This window comes from Aquarana catesbeiana, linkage group LG01 (assembly GCF_042186555.1).
Source record: "Aquarana catesbeiana isolate 2022-GZ linkage group LG01, ASM4218655v1, whole genome shotgun sequence".
NCBI classification, from domain to species: domain Eukaryota; kingdom Metazoa; phylum Chordata; class Amphibia; order Anura; family Ranidae; genus Aquarana; species Aquarana catesbeiana.
In genome coordinates, this window is record NC_133324.1 from 554,221,386 (window position 1) to 554,242,344 (window position 20,959).

A 20,959-nucleotide genomic window follows, 5' to 3' on the forward strand; every position below is an offset into this window, starting at 1 on the left:
TAGACACCCCAAGCTATTTGCTGAGAGTCATGTTGAGTCCATGGAATAATTTATATTGTGACACAAGTTGCGGGAAAGAGACAATTTTTTATTTTTTTTATTTTTTTTTGCGCAAAGTTGTCACTAAATGATATATTGCTCAAACATGCCATGGGAATATGTGAAATTACACCCCAAAATACATTCTGCTGCTTCTCCTGAGTACGGGGATACCACATGTGTGGGACTTTTTGGGAGCCTAGCCGCGTACGGGACCCCGAAAACCAAGCACCGCCTTCAGGCTTTCTTAGGCCGTAAATTTTTGATTTCACTCTTCACTGCCTATCACAGTTTCGGAGGCCATGGAATGCCCAGGTGGCAAAAAAACCCCCCAAATGACCCCATTTTGGAAAGTAGACACCCCAAGCTATTTGATGAGAGGTATAGTGAGTATTTTGCAGACCTCACTTTTTGTCACAAAGTTTTGAAAATTGAAAAAAGAAAAAAAAAAATTTTTTTTCTCGTCTTTCTTTATTTTCAAAAACAAATGAGAGCTGCAAAATACTCACCATGCCTCTCAGCAAATAGCTTGGGGTGTCTACTTTCCAAAATGGGGTCATTTGGGGGGGGTTTGTGCCACCTGGGCATTCCATGGCCTCCGAAACTGTGATAGGCAGTGAGGAGTAAAATCAAAAATGTACGCCCTTAGAAATCCTGAAGGCAGTGATTGGTTTTCGGGGTCCCGTACGCGGCTAGGCTCCCAAAAAGTCCCACACATGTGGTATCCCCATACTCAGGAGAAGCAGCTAAATTTATTTTGGGGTGCAATTCCACATATGCCCATGGCCTGTGTGAGCAATATATCATTTAGTGACAACTTTGTGCAAAAAAAAAAAAAAAAAAAAAAAATTTGTCACTTTCCCGCAACTTGTGTCAAAATATAAAACATTCCATGGACTCAACATGCCTCAAAGCAAATAGCTTGGGGTGTCTACTTTCCAAAATGGGGTCATTTGGGGGGTTTTTATGTCATCTGGGCATTTTATGGCCTTCAAAACTGTGATAGGTAGTGAGGAGTAAAATCAAAAATGTACGCCCTTAGAAATCCTGAAGGCAGTGATTGGTTTTCGGGGCCCCGTACGCGGCTAGGCTCCCAAAAAGTCTCACACATGTGGTATCCCCGTACTCAGGAGAAGCAGCTAAATGTATTTTGGGGTGCAATTCCACATATGCCCATGGCCTGTGTGAGCAATATATCATTTAGTGACAAATTTTTGTAATTTTTTTTTTTTTTTTGTCATTGTTCAATCACTTGGGACAAAAAAAATGAATATTCAATGGGCTCAACATGCCTCTCAGCAAATTCCTTGGGGTGTCTACTTTCCAAAATGGGGTCATTTGTGGGGGTTTTGTACTGCCCTGCCATTTTATCACCTCAAGAAACGACATAGGCAGTCATAAATTAAAGGCTGTGTAAATTCCAGAAAATGTACCCTAGTTTGTAGACGCTATAACTTTTGCGCAAACCAATAAATATACACTTATTGACATTTTTTTTACCAAAGACATGTGGCCGAATACATTTTGGCCTAGATGTATGACTAAAATTGAGTTTATTGGATTTTTTTTAGAACAAAAAGTAGAAAATATCATTTTTTTTCAAAATTTTCGGTCTTTTTCCGTGTATAGCGCAAAAAATAAAAACGGCAGAGGTGATCAAATACTATCAAAAGAAAGCTCTATTTGTGGGAAGAAAAGGACGCAAATTTCGTTTGGGTACAGCATTGCATGACCGCGCAATTAGCAGTTAAAGCGACGCAGTGCCGAATTGTAAAAAGTGCTCTGGTCAGGAAGGGGGTAAAACCTTCCGGGGCTGAAGTGGTTAAGCAACAAAGGCATGATGCCCAATTGCCCAAGAAAACATCCATTGATTCAGTGGAGTGAGCACGTACACATGTAATAGTGGAGGAAGAGTCTCGTTCAGAGTGTGCTCACAAGAGCAGTCAATATGTCCATCTAGCGATGGGGAATATATAGGCAGGATGTCTCCAACGAGGTTCTGAGGGAAGGAAGCTTGGACAGTCGTGGTGCAATAACACCTCTTTTAGGTGGAGGAAAGGTTCTCTTCTCTATGAAAGAACATTTCAGAGACCAAGGCATGTCTGGAGGAGTGAGAGCTGTCAAGAAGACTACTTAGAGGAGAGATCATCCTATGGAATTTCCAATTGGATTCAAAGGGTGGTTTCTGCAATGAAGGTGGTCAAATGACCGTGTGACAAACAAAGATTGTGTGGTACTAAAAGGCATAGCATTTTCTGAAAAAATTGAGGTAGCTATGTTTGGATGTCTATCAGCGGCAAGTATTTACCTTGCCTAAGAAAAAGCAATTGCTAACCTTGCAGATTCCATGCCAAATTTTGATTAGAATCTTTCAAATCCGTCCTCTAGGAGTACTGAAACAACTACTTCCTGGGACAAAAAAGAACTAACCATTTTATTATTTAAACTATTTTATATAGCGCCTTTAAAAGGCAGGGCCTCAAAGCGCTTTACAAGGAAAAAACACAATACCTAGGATAACAAAGGAAAATAAATAATAATAATAATGTGAAAGCTTGCTTAAATATTTGATTTGAATGAGTTTAGAGAAGATGATTCTTTGGAGCATAAACAGAAGAAGGCTCTGCCTCCCATTCAGTGTAGGCGAGTAGAGGGGACAGACAGAAGACCAGAATTTGAGGAACAGAGGTTACGAAGGGAGTAAGTTGATAAAAGTTCAGAGAGATAATGGGATGCCAAGCCATGAAGAGCCTTATAGGTGAGCAAGAGGATCTTAAGGTCTATACAAAACTTGAAGGGTAGCCAGTGCAAGGACTCCAGGAACAAGGTAATATGATCACTTGGACCAGATCTAGTTAGGATTCTGGCTCCAGAATTTTGTAGTCTATTAATAGTGGTTTTAGGTATACCAGCGAGTACAGCATTGCAGTCGAGTTCAAAGAACACAAAATGTATTGATCAGCTTTTCAGGTACAGTGTACGATGGCATAGGACGCAGCCATGCAATGTGTCTCAAGTGGTAAAAAGATGTTCTGACATTTTGTACATGTGGATCAAAATTTAAATTGGCATCAAATATCACCCCTAGCTTATTCAATTTTGGTGTTCATTTATGAAAGAGATAAAAGCCGTGATCTCTCATCTGCACAGTTTATGTGGCTGAGATGAGGAGCAGAGAACATGTTCTCTGCTTCTCATCACACAACTGTTCTGGCAAAGATAGTTTATGAAAGTGAGATCTGAAGATTTCACTGCCCCTTACTCTGAAATATCTCCGTCCCAGATTCTCCAGCTCAGAGGTGGAGAGGCTGGTGCGATTAGAGAAAGACAACTTTCTTATACATCAGGACAAGTGAGTTAAAACTGATTATATCATAGTTGGTAAGGTTGAAAAAAAGAGAGTCCAACCTGTGTGTGTGTGCGCGCTTTTAAAGCAATATTACATTGTATATCCCTGTATGTTGTGGTCGTTCATACTATTTTATATATATATATATATATATATATATATATATATATATATATATATATATATATATATATATATATATATATATATATATATATATATATATATATTTTTTTTTTTTATTACACACATACTTAGAAAGTATTGGGACGCCTGCCTTTAGACGCACATGAACTTTAATGGCACCCCAGTCTTCGTCCATAGGCTTCAATATTGAGTTGGCCCCACCCTTTGCAGCTATAAATCCAACTGTTCTGGGAAGGCTGTTCACAAAATTTAGGAGTGTGTCTACGGGAATATTTGACCATTCTGCCAAAAGCGCATTTGTGAGGTCAGGCACTGATGTTGGCCGAGAAGACCTGGCTCGCAGTTTCTGCTCTAATTCATCCCAAAGGTGTTCTAGCGAGTTGAGGTCAGGACTCTGTGCAGGCCAGTAAAGTTCCTTCAGCACAAACTTGCTTATCCATGTTTATATGAACCTTGCTTTGTGCACTGGTCCAAATCATTTGGGGAAGGGAGGATTGTGGTATGGGGTTCAGTACTGACCATAACAATAACCATTCAAGAATCCCCATTAACATGGGAAAAGGTGCTTTGGGGTGGGGGCAGAGCCCACCCACCCATGTTGTGTTCCCATTGGAAGATTCCCCCTCTATTGCTATTCTGGAAATAACCCAAAACTTGGAAATTTATTTTACCTTCACCTTTTGATAAATGTAAACGGGACAAATAGAGGTCAATCTCCCTAATGCAGGCAGAGGTAGCAATAAATACCTGGTGTTCTAATCCATTTTCAAAACTAAAAGAAAAAAAGGTTTGCCTTTAGTTATCCTTTAGACTAAGAGTGATCTCTCTGGGGCACAGTTATAGGGGGCATGTCGTCAAAACCTTTGCCAGTGTCCAATCATCTAAGAGGTATGAGTCTATAACCCAGGGTCTATAAATACCAAGCTAGCCCTCTGTAGTGTTCAATTAAGACTGACTGTTTTTCATAATTTCCTTTTCCATAAAATACAGCTCTGCAAAGAGTTCTGAAGGCTTAAGTACTTTGTCAGTATTTGGCCAATCCTCATGCAAAGCAGCGTTAAGTGATTGTAAACTTTTTTTAAACATGTTACACTTACCTGCGCTGTGCAATGGTGCAATGGTTTTAAACAGAGAGCAGCCCCAATCCTGCTCTTCTCAGGTCCCCCCCGCCTGAACTCCTGGCCCAGTCCTCATCCCCCCCCCCCCCCCCGGCCATGCAGCACGAGATCCAGAAGCAAGTTGAGATCACTGATGTAGCCGTGTCTACTTCAGGTGGCTTCCAGGGCAGCGGCCAGGTATGATAGATATTTATATATTTGTTTCTTTACATTGGTCCAAGTTGGACCATTATAAATATGAATATGTAAAAATATACCATGTCTTGCATTCTTCAACCTCCCTAGCATGTTAATCCTTTCCATAGAAACTGATGGAAAAAAGGGAAAAATACTGATGCTTAATTGTTTTAACATAGTAACTCCCAATTCTCAGCCCACATGGTGTGTACTCATTAAAAATCTTCAAAGACGGAATCATACCTGAGACTATGCCAAGGCTCTAGAACTGGAAAACCCAAAAAGGCACATTCCAGCAGGGTCTGGGTATGACCAAACAGTAAATCAAGCTCTGTGGTCAGCAGTATAACCTGCCTAAAAAGAACTAAATCCTGTGTCCCTTAATGAATCGAAAAGAAATGTACTTTAATCATTACAATATAAAGATCCAGTTCCATGAAGTTCACTGTAAGTTGTTCATACTCTAGGCAATCTGCTAGTCTTCATCTTGGAAAACTTCCAGATAGAGAGACAACATGCAGCATATACAAAACTTCACAAACCTGAATCTCCACGCTGGGGCTGTAAAAATTAGGTATAGTTTTACTTACTTTATTTCAATCGCCTTACACACTAATAACACTTTGGGTTAACAGTGAACGTCAACAGCTCAAAATATAAGCAGTCAGGCATTGAGAGGCTCATTTATGAAAAAATGCCTTATCAAAGCACTTATGTAGAAGACTTTGTAGGTGACATGTTTCTTTAAGCACAATCCTCCGTTTCAGCTTTTTCCAAACTTTCAGGCCTGAAGCATTTTTGTGATTTCCAATGACGCTCAGCTTAACACTGTTCCATACCATGTTCTATAATTCCTTTCACAATACTCAGAGCTTGTTCAAACCATCATTTTGCAGTTTGCATTCAATTCAAATGGAGTCAACTGAAAAATGCAACAGATATAAAACACATCCCAACACAAATGAATGCAGCACACATTAAGGTGTGCATTCTTTTTTGAACAAGCCCTCCGTGACTCCATGTCCCAAACTCTAAACCACAAGATTCTGAAAATATTTGGCTGCATTGTTTGTTTTATTATTGGATTCCAGTAATGATAAAATAAAAAAAAAAAAAAAAAAACAAACAAAAAAAAAAACACATAACCCATTTTGGCATCGTTTTGATTATACGTGTCCATCCAATATTAAAACAGAGACAAAAAAAAAAAAAAAATGAAAAAAAGGGAAAAAATTAAACTGATTTTGCAGGTAGTGAGCTTAAACCAAGTGCAGCTTCCACTACTTGGTTTATTCTGAACCATTCAGATAATTTCACAAGGTATGCCATTTGTTTAGCAAGTTGTTTCTCTTCCACTGATGATGGCAAGCGGAACTGCAGAACAAAAAAACTTGCACAACGAAAACAACGTAAGGGGCCAAGAACACAGCTTTATGTATAGGTGCAAAGATACTGCTACCCGAACATGGGCACTAATGCCAGGACAGAACCTGTTGTTGGTCATACTGTGCAATCAGTTTTTTAATGTGAGCCAGTTTATTGTGGAGATATTCACAGCGGTTCTTCTCTTGACTGTAATTCGGATTTGACTGTAGGGGGGGAAAAAAAAAAAATAAAAGAAGTCAAAATTCACTAGAAGTCACTGACTCTACCTCTCTTCCAGGTCAACTTTTACAGGAAATGAATATTTTCAATGTTTCCTTTCCCCATTGACTTGCATTACCAAATCACAATTTTGCAAACGATAAAGTGGAAATTTAAAAACAGACCTTTCGATGTAAACAAACATCTTGAACCAAAAAATGAATGCAGACCACCCATGACTTATGTAAGCCACACTCTGTACTTCTGTGGACTGTATGCTTCCAGGTCTTAAAGAAACTGAAGTTAATTTAGGTCTACAGTTTAATTTAAGGCTACAGGATATTTGAATATCTACTGCTACACTCCTCCCTGCTGGGTATATAGTGTTGGAGAAGCAGATAGTGACAAAAAAAAAAACAAAAACATTTTCATTTAACTGTCAAAGCCTTATAGTAGACCTTTTCCACATGATAACTTCCATTAACAGGAAGAAAGGTAAATTGCTTCAATGTCTCAAGCACTTAAACTCTGCTTTGCAACTGCAAATTGCACGATGCATCAGTTAGCTCAGATATCAGTGTCAATGGACTTTAGTTCAGATTACTTACTTTTTTAATTTTACGATACTCTTGTAAGATTTGATCATGGATAGTCTAAAATGAGAAAAGAAAAAGATTCAGGTTACTATACCAAACATTTAAAAACACACACAAGAGGGAGATGATGCAGATAAAGAGTGTCCTGACCTCTAATGATAGAGTATCAGTAAAATTGTACATTTTACTCACCATACACTTAAATCAATTTCTAGGCCACCCCTGTATATCATGCTATAAAATCGACAAAAAGCAGTGCTGGGATAAAACGGTTACCTTGTGTCAAATTGGGAAGCAATCTTTAACCAATACATCAAATTGTAAAGTGCACCTATAGTGACACCAAAGTTTATAAGCTGTTACATGTCATTACCTAAGTGTAATGCACTTAGTATATTAAAGCCGAAAGCCCAGGTTTCCATTTACTTTAAATAAATTTGTATGTAAGAGAAACTATGCTAGGACTCCAATGTATATGGTAAGTAATAGCAACTAGCACGATAACCCAATACATGGTGTACATAAAATATGGAAAACAACAGTGTAGCGCTTAATCATATTCGTGCTACATACAAAAAATATATATACCATTCATCTATTGTAGGTGCATGTTCTCTATTAAATAACACATATTCTACTAGTTTACACTATGGAGAGCGTTTCCTTTTATATCATTCCTTATTGAGTTTGGTTGCATAGTGATTGGTGGGAATATAGCAGAGTGACCTTTTGGCAAGGTGCTTTAGAGGCATTGGAGGTCCCAAGGAGTACAAACTAATCACTGTTTGGCCACTCTTTATTGGGGGGTCTTTTGTTTTTGGTAAGCCCCCACCTTTTTAGATACACTGGTGGTTTGCTGTCCTATTGTTGTGAAGCTTAGAGGCAGTTGGTATTTACCATCTGCTTTCCTCTGGTCACATGTAGAAAAGATTGCTTCACCTACCTTCTCGCTCTTCATTGGGACTGTGTTGCTCATCACTTTTGCACTTATAGGTGTCACATAAATTTTTCCATTTTCTTATTTGTATTATGTACGTTTTTTTTTGTATGCAGCACTAATGTGAGATTCTTATAGCGCTGCTCTGTTACTTACCATACTTTAAACTGCTAGGGCCAAGCTGGCCTAAGCAAACTATTTCCATTACTAAGTTATTTGGTGGCTGTGAATGCCAAACCATATTGCAGTAGCTTTAGCAACGTACAGTATGCAGAACCGTGTTCCACAGCATTACATGCGACTTCCCCTCTGCCGCAACTATAAAATCAAGTTAGGCTGAGTACTTCTCAGCCAGAGGAAGCCTTGTATTTTTATCAGCGAATGCAAGGCTTCCTCCTATTGGCCAAGGGGGAGAATGTGACATCTGCTCGCCTTTCCCCCTCAGGGAAACAGAGCAAATCTTGTATTCATTGATAAAAATACAAAGGTTTCCTCTGAATGGCTGACAAACACTCAGCCTAACTTGATCTTGTTCTGGCAGCAGATGGGAAGTCACCTGTACTGTTGCGAAATACAGCGCTGTATAATGTACATTGCTGGTGCTACTACAGTATAATAAAGTGCTTGCAGCTGCTGAATAACTTAGTAATGCATTTAATTCATATGAGCCAGCTTATTTACGATTTAAAATGACAGAAAACCTGGACTTTGGCTTTAAGCCATGCAACCACTATGGCCAGCTCTGCCTCATAAGGCAGACTGCTAAAATAGTTCTAATCAATTTACAACCCGTGTTACGTTCTACTCTATGTGGAAGGTAACGCTATACAACTTTTAAATCAAAAAGGAGTTGGCACACTAATCCTCAAGATTTACAATTTAGAAACAGGCTTGGACAGCGAATACAAACCTATAGATTAAACTGACTAAGCTTTTATTTTGTGTAAGTGCGCTCTTTAAGCATATCCAAACCCGAAATAAATATATTGCAGCTTACCAGTCCTTAGATGTGGTGGCTATATTAGTTTTTTTTTTTTTTTTCAGGCCAAGAACATTTTCAGCAAGTACAGAAAATACCTGTTGATCTTGCCACAAATGCAGTGTCCTTGTCACTTCCAATAAACTGAAAAAAGACGGCAAAAATAATAATTTTCTCTTTGCAAACTACTAGTCCCATCCATCGCCATATAATGGAGATAAGCAAAGGCAGACATGTTTAAGTCCAGAACTGTAACTCCTTCCATTTATGCAGTAAAAATCGTGTGTAGCCATAGAGCTAGGAAGTGTGTTATTTGTAGGTTAACCAGGAAAAAGACAAAAAAGTAAACAAATGCAGCCACTGCAGCTGACGACTGAAAATATAAAAAATTTACTAAAATTACTTTAGTGCATAGTAAATAAAAAAAAAAAAAAAAAGTGAAAAAACAAAAACTATGCATTACCAGTCCTGCATTTACTTTAGGTTTATTAAGGGATTATGCAATAAAAAACAGCTTTAACAGTTTCCCATGTAAAGATTATAACCTAGTTTTGACAAGTTTGAAAATGTACTACACACTGTGTGATACATTATGGGGTTGCTTTACTAAATTAAGAAAAACTTTTTACTAAAGGTGAAGCAGTGTTCAGGGTCGACCCCCTCGTAAATCAACCACATTTTTGCAAGGCACTTAGTCTTTCAACAGACATTAGTATGGCTAGCCCATTGGAATCAACTTACCATTTTATCACTGCTCTTGTGAGCCGTGGCTCAGAGGCAGAAATTCTCAAGCCTACTTGTGTCAGCATATTATATTATATGAAACATTTTTAAACCTTTTTTGGCCACTGGCTATTAAACTCCCATTGAGATGCAATGCGGGCTTTGCACTGTGACATACATAAGCTTTGGGGCTTAAAGGGTATTTTCTTTCCTTCACAGAATGTACTTCCACTAGTCATAGTGGTTAGCCATAGTGGTCCTAGGACAACCATGGCAAAAAATGTATTTTGAAATTATACGCATGTAATACGTGAAATAAAAGCTTTGTCCATTAATAGGAAAATGATATACCACATATTATGTATTAAACCTATACAGTTCTCAATATAGGAATTTTGTACTTCGAGGGACACAGGAAGTCTCTGATCAGGTTATACTATCACCAACTGGGAGGACTGAACACTGGCACACAAACTAAAACTAAGCTAGCCCCCAGGTTATCCCCTCCTACTACCAGCATGCCTGAATTTTGTAGCAAAATAGTACCAAGATCATGATAGGTGGAACCACCATGATGGCAAAGAAAAAAAAAAAACAAAACGGAAAAACAAAAAAAACAAAAAAAAACACAACAGAAATGGCAAATAAAGGTGTCCAGCATCCTAAGCCTATTTAGTTACTCCCAGTGCTTGGCTGAACTGACCAACTCACTACATGCGTCTCCCAACCTTAGGAACCCTGGACACAACTTTCTGGTCTCCGAGATCCCCTGCTACAAATTACTATATCTGCAACTCATGATACATTCGTGTGATGGTCAATGGAAAGAATGACCTACGTAGAGATGGCTAAAATCATCAATGCTGTCAGTGGAAACTTATCTGAGGTGCAGAAATTGCTAATTGCTCAAGGAACCCCTAGCAACCTCTGGAGGAACCCTTGTTGAGAAACCCCACTCTAAAGCGATTGAGCATGTGGCCTTGAAAGCCCTTCACAGCTAATTTTTACCAGAAAAGGCTGGAAAGTGCCCCTGCAGAACCCAATGTCAGAAGGTCACTTCAAGGCTATCCCTGCAAATGTCAGGTCCATCAGGGTCCAGGCGTGGTACAAAATTGGTGGTTAAAAATCTGACCGACCCAGATAGCTGCAAAGAGAAAGCTCCAGCAGCAACAGAAAAAAATTAACATAGAGAAATAAAATAGAAAAGGAAAAAAGGGGTTAGAAAAAAATAAAAGTATTTTTTAACAGAGAAAAGCTTAAGAAAAGGACTAGTTGGTAATAGAAGGGCTGGTAATAGAAGGGGTTATACAGGGCCGGCAACAGTTTGTTTGCCACAGTCTAATCCCCTGGTCCGTAGCAGTATAACCCAAAAGGTTAAAGATGACTTCCTAGGTCTTAAAATAGATGGAAGAAAAACAACAAAAAAATACCATTTGCACAACAATGGCCCTAACGTACAAACAGCCAACATTAGTTCTGGAGTTGCAAACCTGCTGGAAAGTTCAGTTAGAGGAAGCTATGTAATGGTGATGCCTGCGCTTTATACCTTGTATTCCTCTGAACCAGAGCAGAGCTGTTTCAGCTGACCATCCAGTTGTGTAAATCTGCTTGTTATCCTCTCTATCCTTGCATGCAAATTTCTGTATTCATTGTATTCTTCGTTGAAGTCAGTCTTGTAAGTCTGACGCTGCTCCTGAGATGCGATTGCTGTATATTTCCTAAGATATTACAAGAAATTAAATGGTCTTGCAATACATCTAAAACAATACTTCAAACACAAAATAAGAGTTAAAATACTTACAAGATGTAATCTGGCAGCTCTGATGTTGATGTTGGATTACTGGAATTACTACAAGTTCCATTCAAATCTAGAAAAAGAAATATTTTATAAAAGCTGAACCATAAACTTTACAAAAAAAACACAATTATGCTTAATCTGGCATGTTTTCATAGGTAGGTTATTAAAAAAAAAAAAAAAAAAAAAAAAAAAAAAGAAGAAGGAGGAAGGTTAATAGAAAACCTCCATATACACAATCCTAAACCCACAGCTGTTCCAGAGCAAGGGGAAATAATAATCCCATTCACTTCAGTGGTGGGGTGAAAATCCTACTGGATCCTTTAGGAGGCAATTGGATATACCCTGAATCAACTACCAGTGCCTTGGGGGAAGCCAGAAGTAGAAGGGAAAATTGTTTACACAAAATAAAACAAATTTTCCATGAAACCGAAACATGTTTATTGAGCATGCAGAGCTGCATACACCTGTGCTTTTTAGGTTTGAGGGGAAGGCATGGTTCACTTAAAGCGGGGTTTGGCCGGGAGAAAAAAAAAAATTACAAGTCAGCAGCTACAAACACTGTAGCTGCTGACTTTAAATAAGCACACTCACCTGTCCTGGGTGCCTGCGATGTCGGCCGCCCGAGGCCGACCCGTCCCTCGGCTCTCGGGTTCCAGCACCGCCATCCTAACTAAGGGAAACAGGCAGTACAGCCTTACGGCTTCGCTGCCCGTTTCCTACTGCGTATGCGCGAGTCGCGCAGCGCTTTGTGAATGGGACGCGATGTGTTGTCACACACACAGTTCCCATAACACACCGCGCCCCATTCCCCAGAAGACAACGCGGGGAGGAGAAGACTGATCATCACCGCAGAGTAGGAAGAGGCAGCTTAGAAGGACTGCCTAGCAACAGCCATTTCAGGTGAGTTACATTTTTATTTTTTTCCTCCATTTTTTTAGGGATTTTTTGATGCAATTTTTTTTTTTTGTGGTGGACCTCCACTTTAAGAAGATAATGTTTAACCGCTGAAAAATGTTTAAACAGAATGAATTAACACAATACCAATTTTTTACATTGCATTGTCAAAAAAGGTAAACAAGTCTATTCCTAAACATACAATTAACTACTCATACTACTACTCGGCGCACGAGCTCTGAAGGAACGGCTGCCCAGGCTGTTTCTTCAGAGCTCTGTGCCAAGACCTGCGACTCCCGCACGCATGCGCCGATGGCCCTGGCCACACAGCGCTGGGGCCTGCAAAGCCAGAATTAACACCGGGGAAGAGGAGGTCAGTGGTGTGCAGGCACCGCTGGAGGGCTTCGTTCTATCATAAGTATTTCATAATGAGCTAGTATTCAATGCATACTAGCTCATTCTGCCTTTGTCTTACAGGAGTTTTTTTTTTTTTATTGGGGTTTACAACCTCTTTAAGAGGGATCACTGGTAACCTATAAAAAGGTGAATTCTCAGGAGGAGGGGGAAGTAGAGTTAGCTACTAACCAAATTATTCTGTAAAAAGCACCAGATCCAGAAGGGTTTTTGAGCCAATACTATAAGAAATATGTAGAAATTGTGCCCCCTCATCTGTGCAGTTTATTCAGTGGCATTAGATATCTACCCCCTATAAGAATGTAACCTGTATATAGGTTATCCCAAAACTTTGGATTGCAGAAATTACTATTCCACCTCCTTGAGCATAGAATTAAAAAAAAAAAACAAAAAAAAAAAAAAAAAAAAAAAACCACACACCACAAAATATTAGCCATGAGGATAAACTCATTTCTGGCTAATTATATTCACTCAGACCAGGTGGGATTTGTCCCCTTTAGACAGGCTAAGCATCAGACTAAAAGGGCGATTGATATATCAGCTGTTCAGGCTAACTGGAATGAAGGCAGAAAGAGGAATGGTATTGCTTCTTTAGCTAAAACGCTTTGGATTCTTCTTCTTGGGAGTGTTTTAGACTCTGAAAAAATTAGGGTTTGGGAATTGGGCCCAAATTTATATCCATTTTCCAAATTCTATATACAGAACCTACAGCATCTGTCAATTAAGGACTACAAATCGCCGGGCTTCAAGAACCTCTGCGGAACTGGTGAAGGATGCCCATTGTCTCCCTTTTCCATCTTTTTCTATCTTTGCATAGGAACCAATGGCAATAAAAGTTAAAGCGGAGTTCCAACCATTTAAAAGTCAGCAGCTACAAAAAGTGTAATCAGACACTTATATGTCCCACAGTCCAGCAATTCGGGCGCACGAAGCCCCGTTCCTCTCCGCGGCACCAGCATTCTAACGGTGGGCGTCCAGCTGTGGCTTCACAGCCGGGGGTGCACTGCGCATGCTCGAGCCGTGCTCCGATTGGCCGGGCAATCTTCTGGGACCTGTGACGTGTCCCAGAAGATTTGGAGGGAGGCGCCAGGAAGGAAGTGGGAGCTGGGTGCCTGTAAAAACAGGATACTCCCTCTGCTCCCCCCCAGAAAAATTACATGCCAAGGGGTCACCAACACTTGAAGCGGAAGCACCATTTTCGGGTGGAACTCTGCTTTGAGAAAATCCAGGTATTAAGGGTATTACATTAAGGGGGCAGAGCATATACTCAATTTGCTAAAAGTTCTACAACAATTCTTGGTCAACTCTGCCCTGAAGTTAGCAAGCTAAATCAAGTCTTAAATACATTACTTGACATGCAAGCTCTCCAAACCATGCAGAGCAATTTTCACTTTAAAAATGGCAGTCAGAAGCCCTTCCCTATTTAGGTATACACAATGCCCCAATTTCAAACCTTATATATAGTGGGTATAGAAAAAAAAAAAAAAAAAAAAAAATCACGTTTTTGCTTTGCAGAATGAAAGACAGTTTAATCCAGCTGTATTTACTCAGTGCAACTTAGAAACATGCAAGTGAAAGATAACTCCAACAACATGTCAAAAACAAAAAAGAAAAACTAATCACTATCAACCCCCTCCTAAAAAAGGAGACTTGTAAAACTAAATCAGGTGTAGCTAATCACCTTCTCAATGGCACACAAAGCCATTTGACTTTCAACTGTGATCAGATGTGGTCACTCTACATGTAAAGAGCTTTCCTGGAGCATTTTAGTCATTGGTAGTGCAAATGACGTAATCAACCAACTATGGGTAGCAAGGCACTGTCAAAAGATCACCAGGATAAAGTTAGGGACAGGCATATGTCAGGAGATGGATAAAAAAAAAAAAAAATAAAAAAATCAAAGGCTTTATCAATGCTTAGAAGCACAGAGAAGTCTATTTTAAAGAAGTGGAAGGCATTTAGCACAACACAGACCCTCCCTGTCGCTCCAAACTGGATAAAAGAGACAGAAGTTAACTGGTCAGAGAGGCTACCAAGAGGCCTACAGAAACTCTGAAGCAGTTGCAGGAATTTATGACAGTGGTCATTGTGTGCATGCAACAATAACGCAAAATGTTGCTAGTATGGGAGGGTTGCAAGAAAAACACCACTTCTTAAAAGGCAACATGCAATGATGACGGTGTTTGGTCAAAATGCACCTTGAAGATTCTGAGGCCACACAGAAAAAAGTGTTCTGGTCAGATGACTAAAATGTATTTATTTGGCCTCAACACCAAACGATGTGTCTGGTGGAAATCCAATATGGCTCACCATCCAAACACCATTCCCACAGTAAAGCATGGAGGTGGCAATATCCTGTTATGGGGGTGTTTCTCTGCAGCAGGGACTGGAGGCACTGGTCAGAATAGAAGGAATAATGGATGGGGGCAAAATACCGTCAAATTCTTGAGGAAAATCTGCTGTCCTCAGCCAGAAAGTTGTCAGTGGAAAGAAGGTTTACCTTCAAACATGACAATGACCCAAAGCACACAGCACAAATGACCACACAGTGGTTGAAGAAAAAGGTCAATGTCCCTGTATGGCCTAGTCAGAGTCCAAACTTAAATCCCATTGAAAATCTGTGGAATTACTTAAAGACTACAGTCCACAAAAAGGTCACCATCAAAATTTAACTGAACTTGAGCAGTTCTGCAAAGAAGAGTGGGCAAAGTCTAGATGTGCAAAGTTAGTAGAGACATAGCCCAACAGACTAAAGGCTGTAATTAGAGCAAAACGTGGTTCAACAAAATACCAACACAAAAGAGTGGTCTTTTTTCCCCAACTCTGAGATTCGTTTTTTTTTTTGTTTTTCTCTGACATGTTGGGGTTATATCTTTCACTTGGGAGTTAATAAGTTGCACTGTGTAAATACAGCTGGATAAAAAAAAATATAATAATAATAATAATAATAATATCTTCATTTCAGGCTGCAAAGCAACAAAATGTGATTTTAAAGGAGGGGTGATTTTTTTCAAATACCCATCTTACCAAATTTCATTTGGGACAACCAAATCCAGCCTGGATACACATAGAAGCTCCCAAACAGGTCACCTGATGTGGCTGCTAAAGATAGATAAGCCCATAATCTTAAGCAAATGTCGTTCACATTGAACCCCTGGGACCATCTGAGCACAGCCCATAAATTTAAATCCTCCCACAGTCCATTAGCCCACATCCTCTCCAATTCAGCTCTCATCCTGGGTCCCTACCTCATTACTTTTACTTGGTGGACAAAAAAAAGCCATTTGCGTATAGCTAATTTTTGAAACCATAAGGGTATCTTATCGAGAGAAAGAGTGCTGGAAAAATACAACCCACTTTGAAAACTGATTGCTACACCCACAACACTTTTCTTAAAAGCTCAGCGTCATTCGGATTTGACCACTACGAAGGTAATTGAGTACCTTTATAAGAATACTGACAGGATAACTAGTCACATCTTGGCAATATATGCTTTGCTCAATTTGAAATCTGATAAAATTACCATAAATGGCTAGATGGGAGCGAGATTTGGGCAAGGAACCTGGCGAATGTAAAACTGGCCCTTAACACCTTCAAGCCATATATAAACAATTCATTACTGAAGCAAATTACAAAGTCCTTTTAAAGGTGGTACATGGTACCCACGTGAATAGCTTCCCACGTCTTGGGTGCTTCTCCATATTGTTTCAGGGAATGCAGGCAAGACGAATCAGTGTACCACACATGGTGGACCTCTGTTAAAAAGATTTTGGATCTGGAGGAGTTTTATATACTTCCTGACACTGACTGATCTAACACACCCTGGCAAGCCCTTCTGTGACAATACACTAAAGAAGCACCAGGACACACCAAAAACCTGATCTTGTGATCTTAGCAGACAGAATAGCCTTCTTAGGGTGTGAAGACTGCACACTGGGAAGGCAACTTTCTGAGATAGAATATTAGGGATAATCCCCTACTTATGCTCAAAGGGAGGTTTCTGGAGGACCAAAAGAACCAAGTTCTGGTCCCACAGCGACAATGGAGAAGAGACAGGGGTGCCACATTGAAAACCCCTTGGATGAAGGTACAAATAAAGGACTGTGCGGAAGAGGGTTGTTGAAAGAAGATTGCCAGGGCAGAAGCCTGACCCTTAACAGTACTCAAAGCAAGTTTTTGTTCAACGCTCTGTTGGAGAAAGGCCAAAACCCAGAGGAGGTGTGTGTATGGACACCCAGAGCCTTGTACCAGCCAATATAAAAAAAGTCTTGCATGTGCAATGATAAATCTTCAAAGAGCTAGACTTGCGTGCCTGCAGCATTGTGGAGATCACCGAACCAGACAATCCAGTCTCAGAACCTGGCTTTCAACAGCCATACTATCAAAGCCAGGGACAAAGCAGGGTGAAAGATTAGCCCTTGTGACAGAAGATCGTCCTGGGGGGGCAGCTGCATGGAAGCTTCCGTGACCAGCCACACCACGTCAGTGTACCAGGGTCAATGAGGCTGGTCCAAAGCTACCAGAATTACAACACCTTTGGCCGCTATCCAGCGCAGCAGATGAGGAAGGAGAATGAGAGGAAGTAATGCATAAGACTATACTGACCCCACAGCACCACCAACGCGTCCATTGCATCCAAGGGATCGCCTTCTCCACAAACCTCGGCACCTTCCTGTTGAGGCAGAATGCCAGAAGATCCACGTTTAAGGTGCCACAGACTGAAGAGACTTAAGCTACCAGAGAAGAGAGGCCCCGGCTGACTGACCCAGATGAATCTGGTTGTCCAGAAAAACAGGAGATGTGCCCCACCTCTAAGGTGGACACCTTAAGACCCAGGACCAGCATGCAAAAACTGAAGAGAAGAATGTCTGCAGGACAGCAGCAGTTGAACCACAGTTCAAAGTTTCTGGAGGTTGTCCACCAGAAGGAATACACTGCCTTGTGTTGAGTCGAGAACCAGACATAGATACGCCAGCATCCTAGTCAATGTCAAGGTGGATTTCTTGAGATTCAAGAAACATCAGAACCCCTGCAGAGTGCGAATTGTGGTACCCACATTGTTCATCATTGCATAAGGAGTCTCAGCCTGCAGAAGGTAGTCATCCAGGTAGCCAGTCGCTGCAATCCCCAGTTGTCTCAGTAATGCCAGTACAGATGCCATGCTGAGCTGAGGTCAGGTTGAAGAGAAGCGCCACAAACTGATATGCACCCCCGAATGCAAAATGCAAGAAGCTCTGATGCCTAGCACAGATGGGGACATATCTACACATCCTTGATGTCTATGAAGGCCAGGAAGTCCCCCTGATGAAGGGAGGCCACCAACAAATGGATGGATTCAATCTTGAACTTCTGCACCCGCACAAAGCATTGATTTTTATAAGATGATGAATGTCAGAATTGGCCTGGGTGGGAAGTAGTTAATACTCAGACTATACCATACCTAACCAAACTAAAGCACTTAAGAGTTGGGCTACTTTCACACTGAAGGCATTTTAGCACTAAAAATAGCGCCTGTAAAGTGCCTGAAAAACGCCTCCCATGCCACCCAAAGTGTGAAAGCCCAAGTGCTTTCACACTGGGGTGGTGTGCTTGCAGGACGTTACAAAAAGTCCTGCAAGTAGCATCTTGGAGGCGGTTTGGGAGTGCTGTATACAGCGCTCCTAAATCGTCTCTGCCCATTGGAACACGGGCGGTTTTAACCCTTTCTTCAGCTGCTAGTGGCCGGCCCCAGTGTGAAAGTGCCCTAAATATACGGCTTGAAGGGAGACTTGTTAAAACATAAGCTGCAAACACTGAATCCCCTGCATACATTTTTTGGATCCCAGATGTTATCCCTATCAGGTGTTCACAGGGATATCAGGTTAGTAAGATTTGCTTTTAACATGTTCTAATGAAAAACACAATCCCAGAGCAATTTAAACAAAAAAAAAAAACACCCATTATCCAATACAGATAGCAGTACTTACCCATGACATCCTGAAGAGTGTCACTGATTTTCCCAGAGCTACAATTTTTTTCTTCTGGGTTCTTTTCCTTGGTTCTGTCTCGTTCTTTGTGCTTTTTGGACTTCTTTTTAGGCTTTCCATGTGTGGGATTACAGTTTTGTTTGGCCACAGGAGAACAGTCCGTCTGTGGTGCATGACCAAGCCTCTCAGAGGCATCTAGGCTTTCACAGTCTTTTTGTTGTGTGTCAGTGCTGGAGTCTAAAAGAGGATCATGGGACTGTTGTATCTGAGAACTGGAGATCACTGACTCCAATGTGGGAGGCTGCGTAGGAGGAGCTGGTGAATCCCTTCCATTGGAGGAATTTAACTTTCCATTTAAAGTAGGCTGTGAACGGTGTGTAAAGTGCGATATACGGACTTTCTTGGGAATTGAGGGGTCAATAGGCTCTGGAGTTTGAGAGGGTCGTTTCTGTGAAAATGAAGAAAAATAACTGAAAAGATAATGTGCATTTAGTTTCCAAACTACACATGCAGGGCTGCTTTTACATTGTAATATCAGAATAGGCAAAATATTTAAGGGCTCTTCATAAAACTGCAGGGTGTGATTTGTTTTTTGAGTTCAAACTATACATTAAACTTTTGGAGAAGACATGTGCTTTTTTGTCTTCATTGTAAATAAATACTCTTGCTAGGCCGCAGATTTGCTACACACACATACATCATAATTAGATTTGGCAATTTAATCTGCCGCCTCCTCCCCCCATATAGATAGAGCATACCAACAGCCACTAATGTGATTACATTATGATTTAAAAATTCAGTTGCCATTACTTTTTTTCCCCAGTTTTCTACTTTGGTCATGCGATTAAATTTCCTAGAGATGCTGCATAACATCCAGGGAGTGGGCAAAGCTAAGCCACAGCGCGTCACATGTCCTGTGATATGGCTTTAGCCATCACACTCCCTCCTCCTTCCATACTGTTCAGAACAGTGTGTGCCATCAGTCAAGCATGGGATCTGCCTAGGGGGCGGAGCATATATCTAGCACCACACTTTGCGCTGAATGGGCAGGAAGGGAAGGAGTTTTAACTGCTAAAGGGATATAACATGACATGTGATTTATTGTGTTTTAGCTCTACTCCAAACCTGTACCATACTGCAGGGTTGAGAAGAGTCATCATATGACCTAGTAAGGTCAGTGTGTAAAATTTTAAGTGTATTACTCATTTCCTATACATTAAATCCACAGTAGACATGGCTGTATGTATGTGTGTATGGCTATGAATATGGCTACACTAGACATGATCTATTCTGTTTTCATCATATATCCTACACACTGGAGAGCTAGATTGTCCAAAGTTATTATTTCATTAGTAAACATGATACTATCCAAGGAGGGGCACATATGCTGCTAAAACAATTTATACAAGACAGCTTTACCAATGCAGAATCATCAGTTCAGTACTGAAGTTAATATTCTTGCTTTGCAAAGCAGAGAATGTTCTGCCTAGTAGAAAGTCACAAATGACAAAGAACCGATTATGCCATTTTTAAAGTTTTCTTATACTACAATCAGACACGACAAACAATGTTTTGCAAATGTGTAATCTTAAAAAGAATGTTAGCCTACTTTACTGGAAGCTGATTCATAGTGGAAATCAAGTAATCTTTGACCTGCAATCTTAAGATGATTCATATCCTGTAATTATTTTTAAGCTGTTACTGCATAAAGTAACACTACAATATTTCATACCACTTTATAAATACTTTAGGCTTACCCACTTCAATGTCACAGCCAAGCATAGGCTTGTATAATCTACCTCTACTTCCTGTGCAAATCTTAATTTAGTCCCTTCCTGCCGACTGCACACATACGTGGCCGCACAGAAGTGGGTCTTTATCGGTGGGGCTGCATATATGCATACCTGTGTTTGTGTGAGAGAGTGTGCTGCACAGCGTGCTTCCAGCAGAGACCAGGCTCTCGCTGAGAGCGCTGGGTCCTATACCAACAATTGTAAATTACCGACCACCTAATTGCTGTGATAACCCCTGATTGGCTATCATAGTGATCAGTCACTGTACAGGATCAGTATATTTTAGATATGATTAACTACTTGAGCCCCGGAAGAATTTACCCCCTTCCTGACCAGAGCACTTTTTGCGATTCGGCACTGCGTCGCTTTAACTGACAATTGCACGGTCGTGCAACGTTGTACCGAAACAAAATTTACGTCCTTTTTTCCTACAAAGAGCTTTCAT

The 20,959-nt window shown here is 40.4% G+C and overlaps 1 protein-coding gene across 2 annotated transcripts in view; it reads right to left on the reverse strand.

Annotated features, from left to right (window-relative positions):
• Positions 1-6,069: 6,069 nt before the first annotated feature.
• The window catches only part of ELL (elongation factor for RNA polymerase II), a 152,094-nt gene continuing 137,204 nt past the window's right edge, over positions 6,070-20,959 (reverse strand). For both annotated transcript variants that reach the window (XM_073595957.1, XM_073595963.1), the window contains exons 8-12: positions 18,722-19,169; positions 11,451-11,517; positions 11,196-11,367; positions 7,023-7,067; positions 6,070-6,419 (exon numbers count right to left, since the gene is read on the reverse strand). In XM_073595957.1, the coding sequence (XP_073452058.1) occupies positions 6,303-6,419; positions 7,023-7,067; positions 11,196-11,367; positions 11,451-11,517; positions 18,722-19,169 (849 nt within the window). In that variant the 3' untranslated portion in view covers positions 6,070-6,302. The remainder of the gene's footprint in view (positions 6,420-7,022; positions 7,068-11,195; positions 11,368-11,450; positions 11,518-18,721; positions 19,170-20,959) is intronic.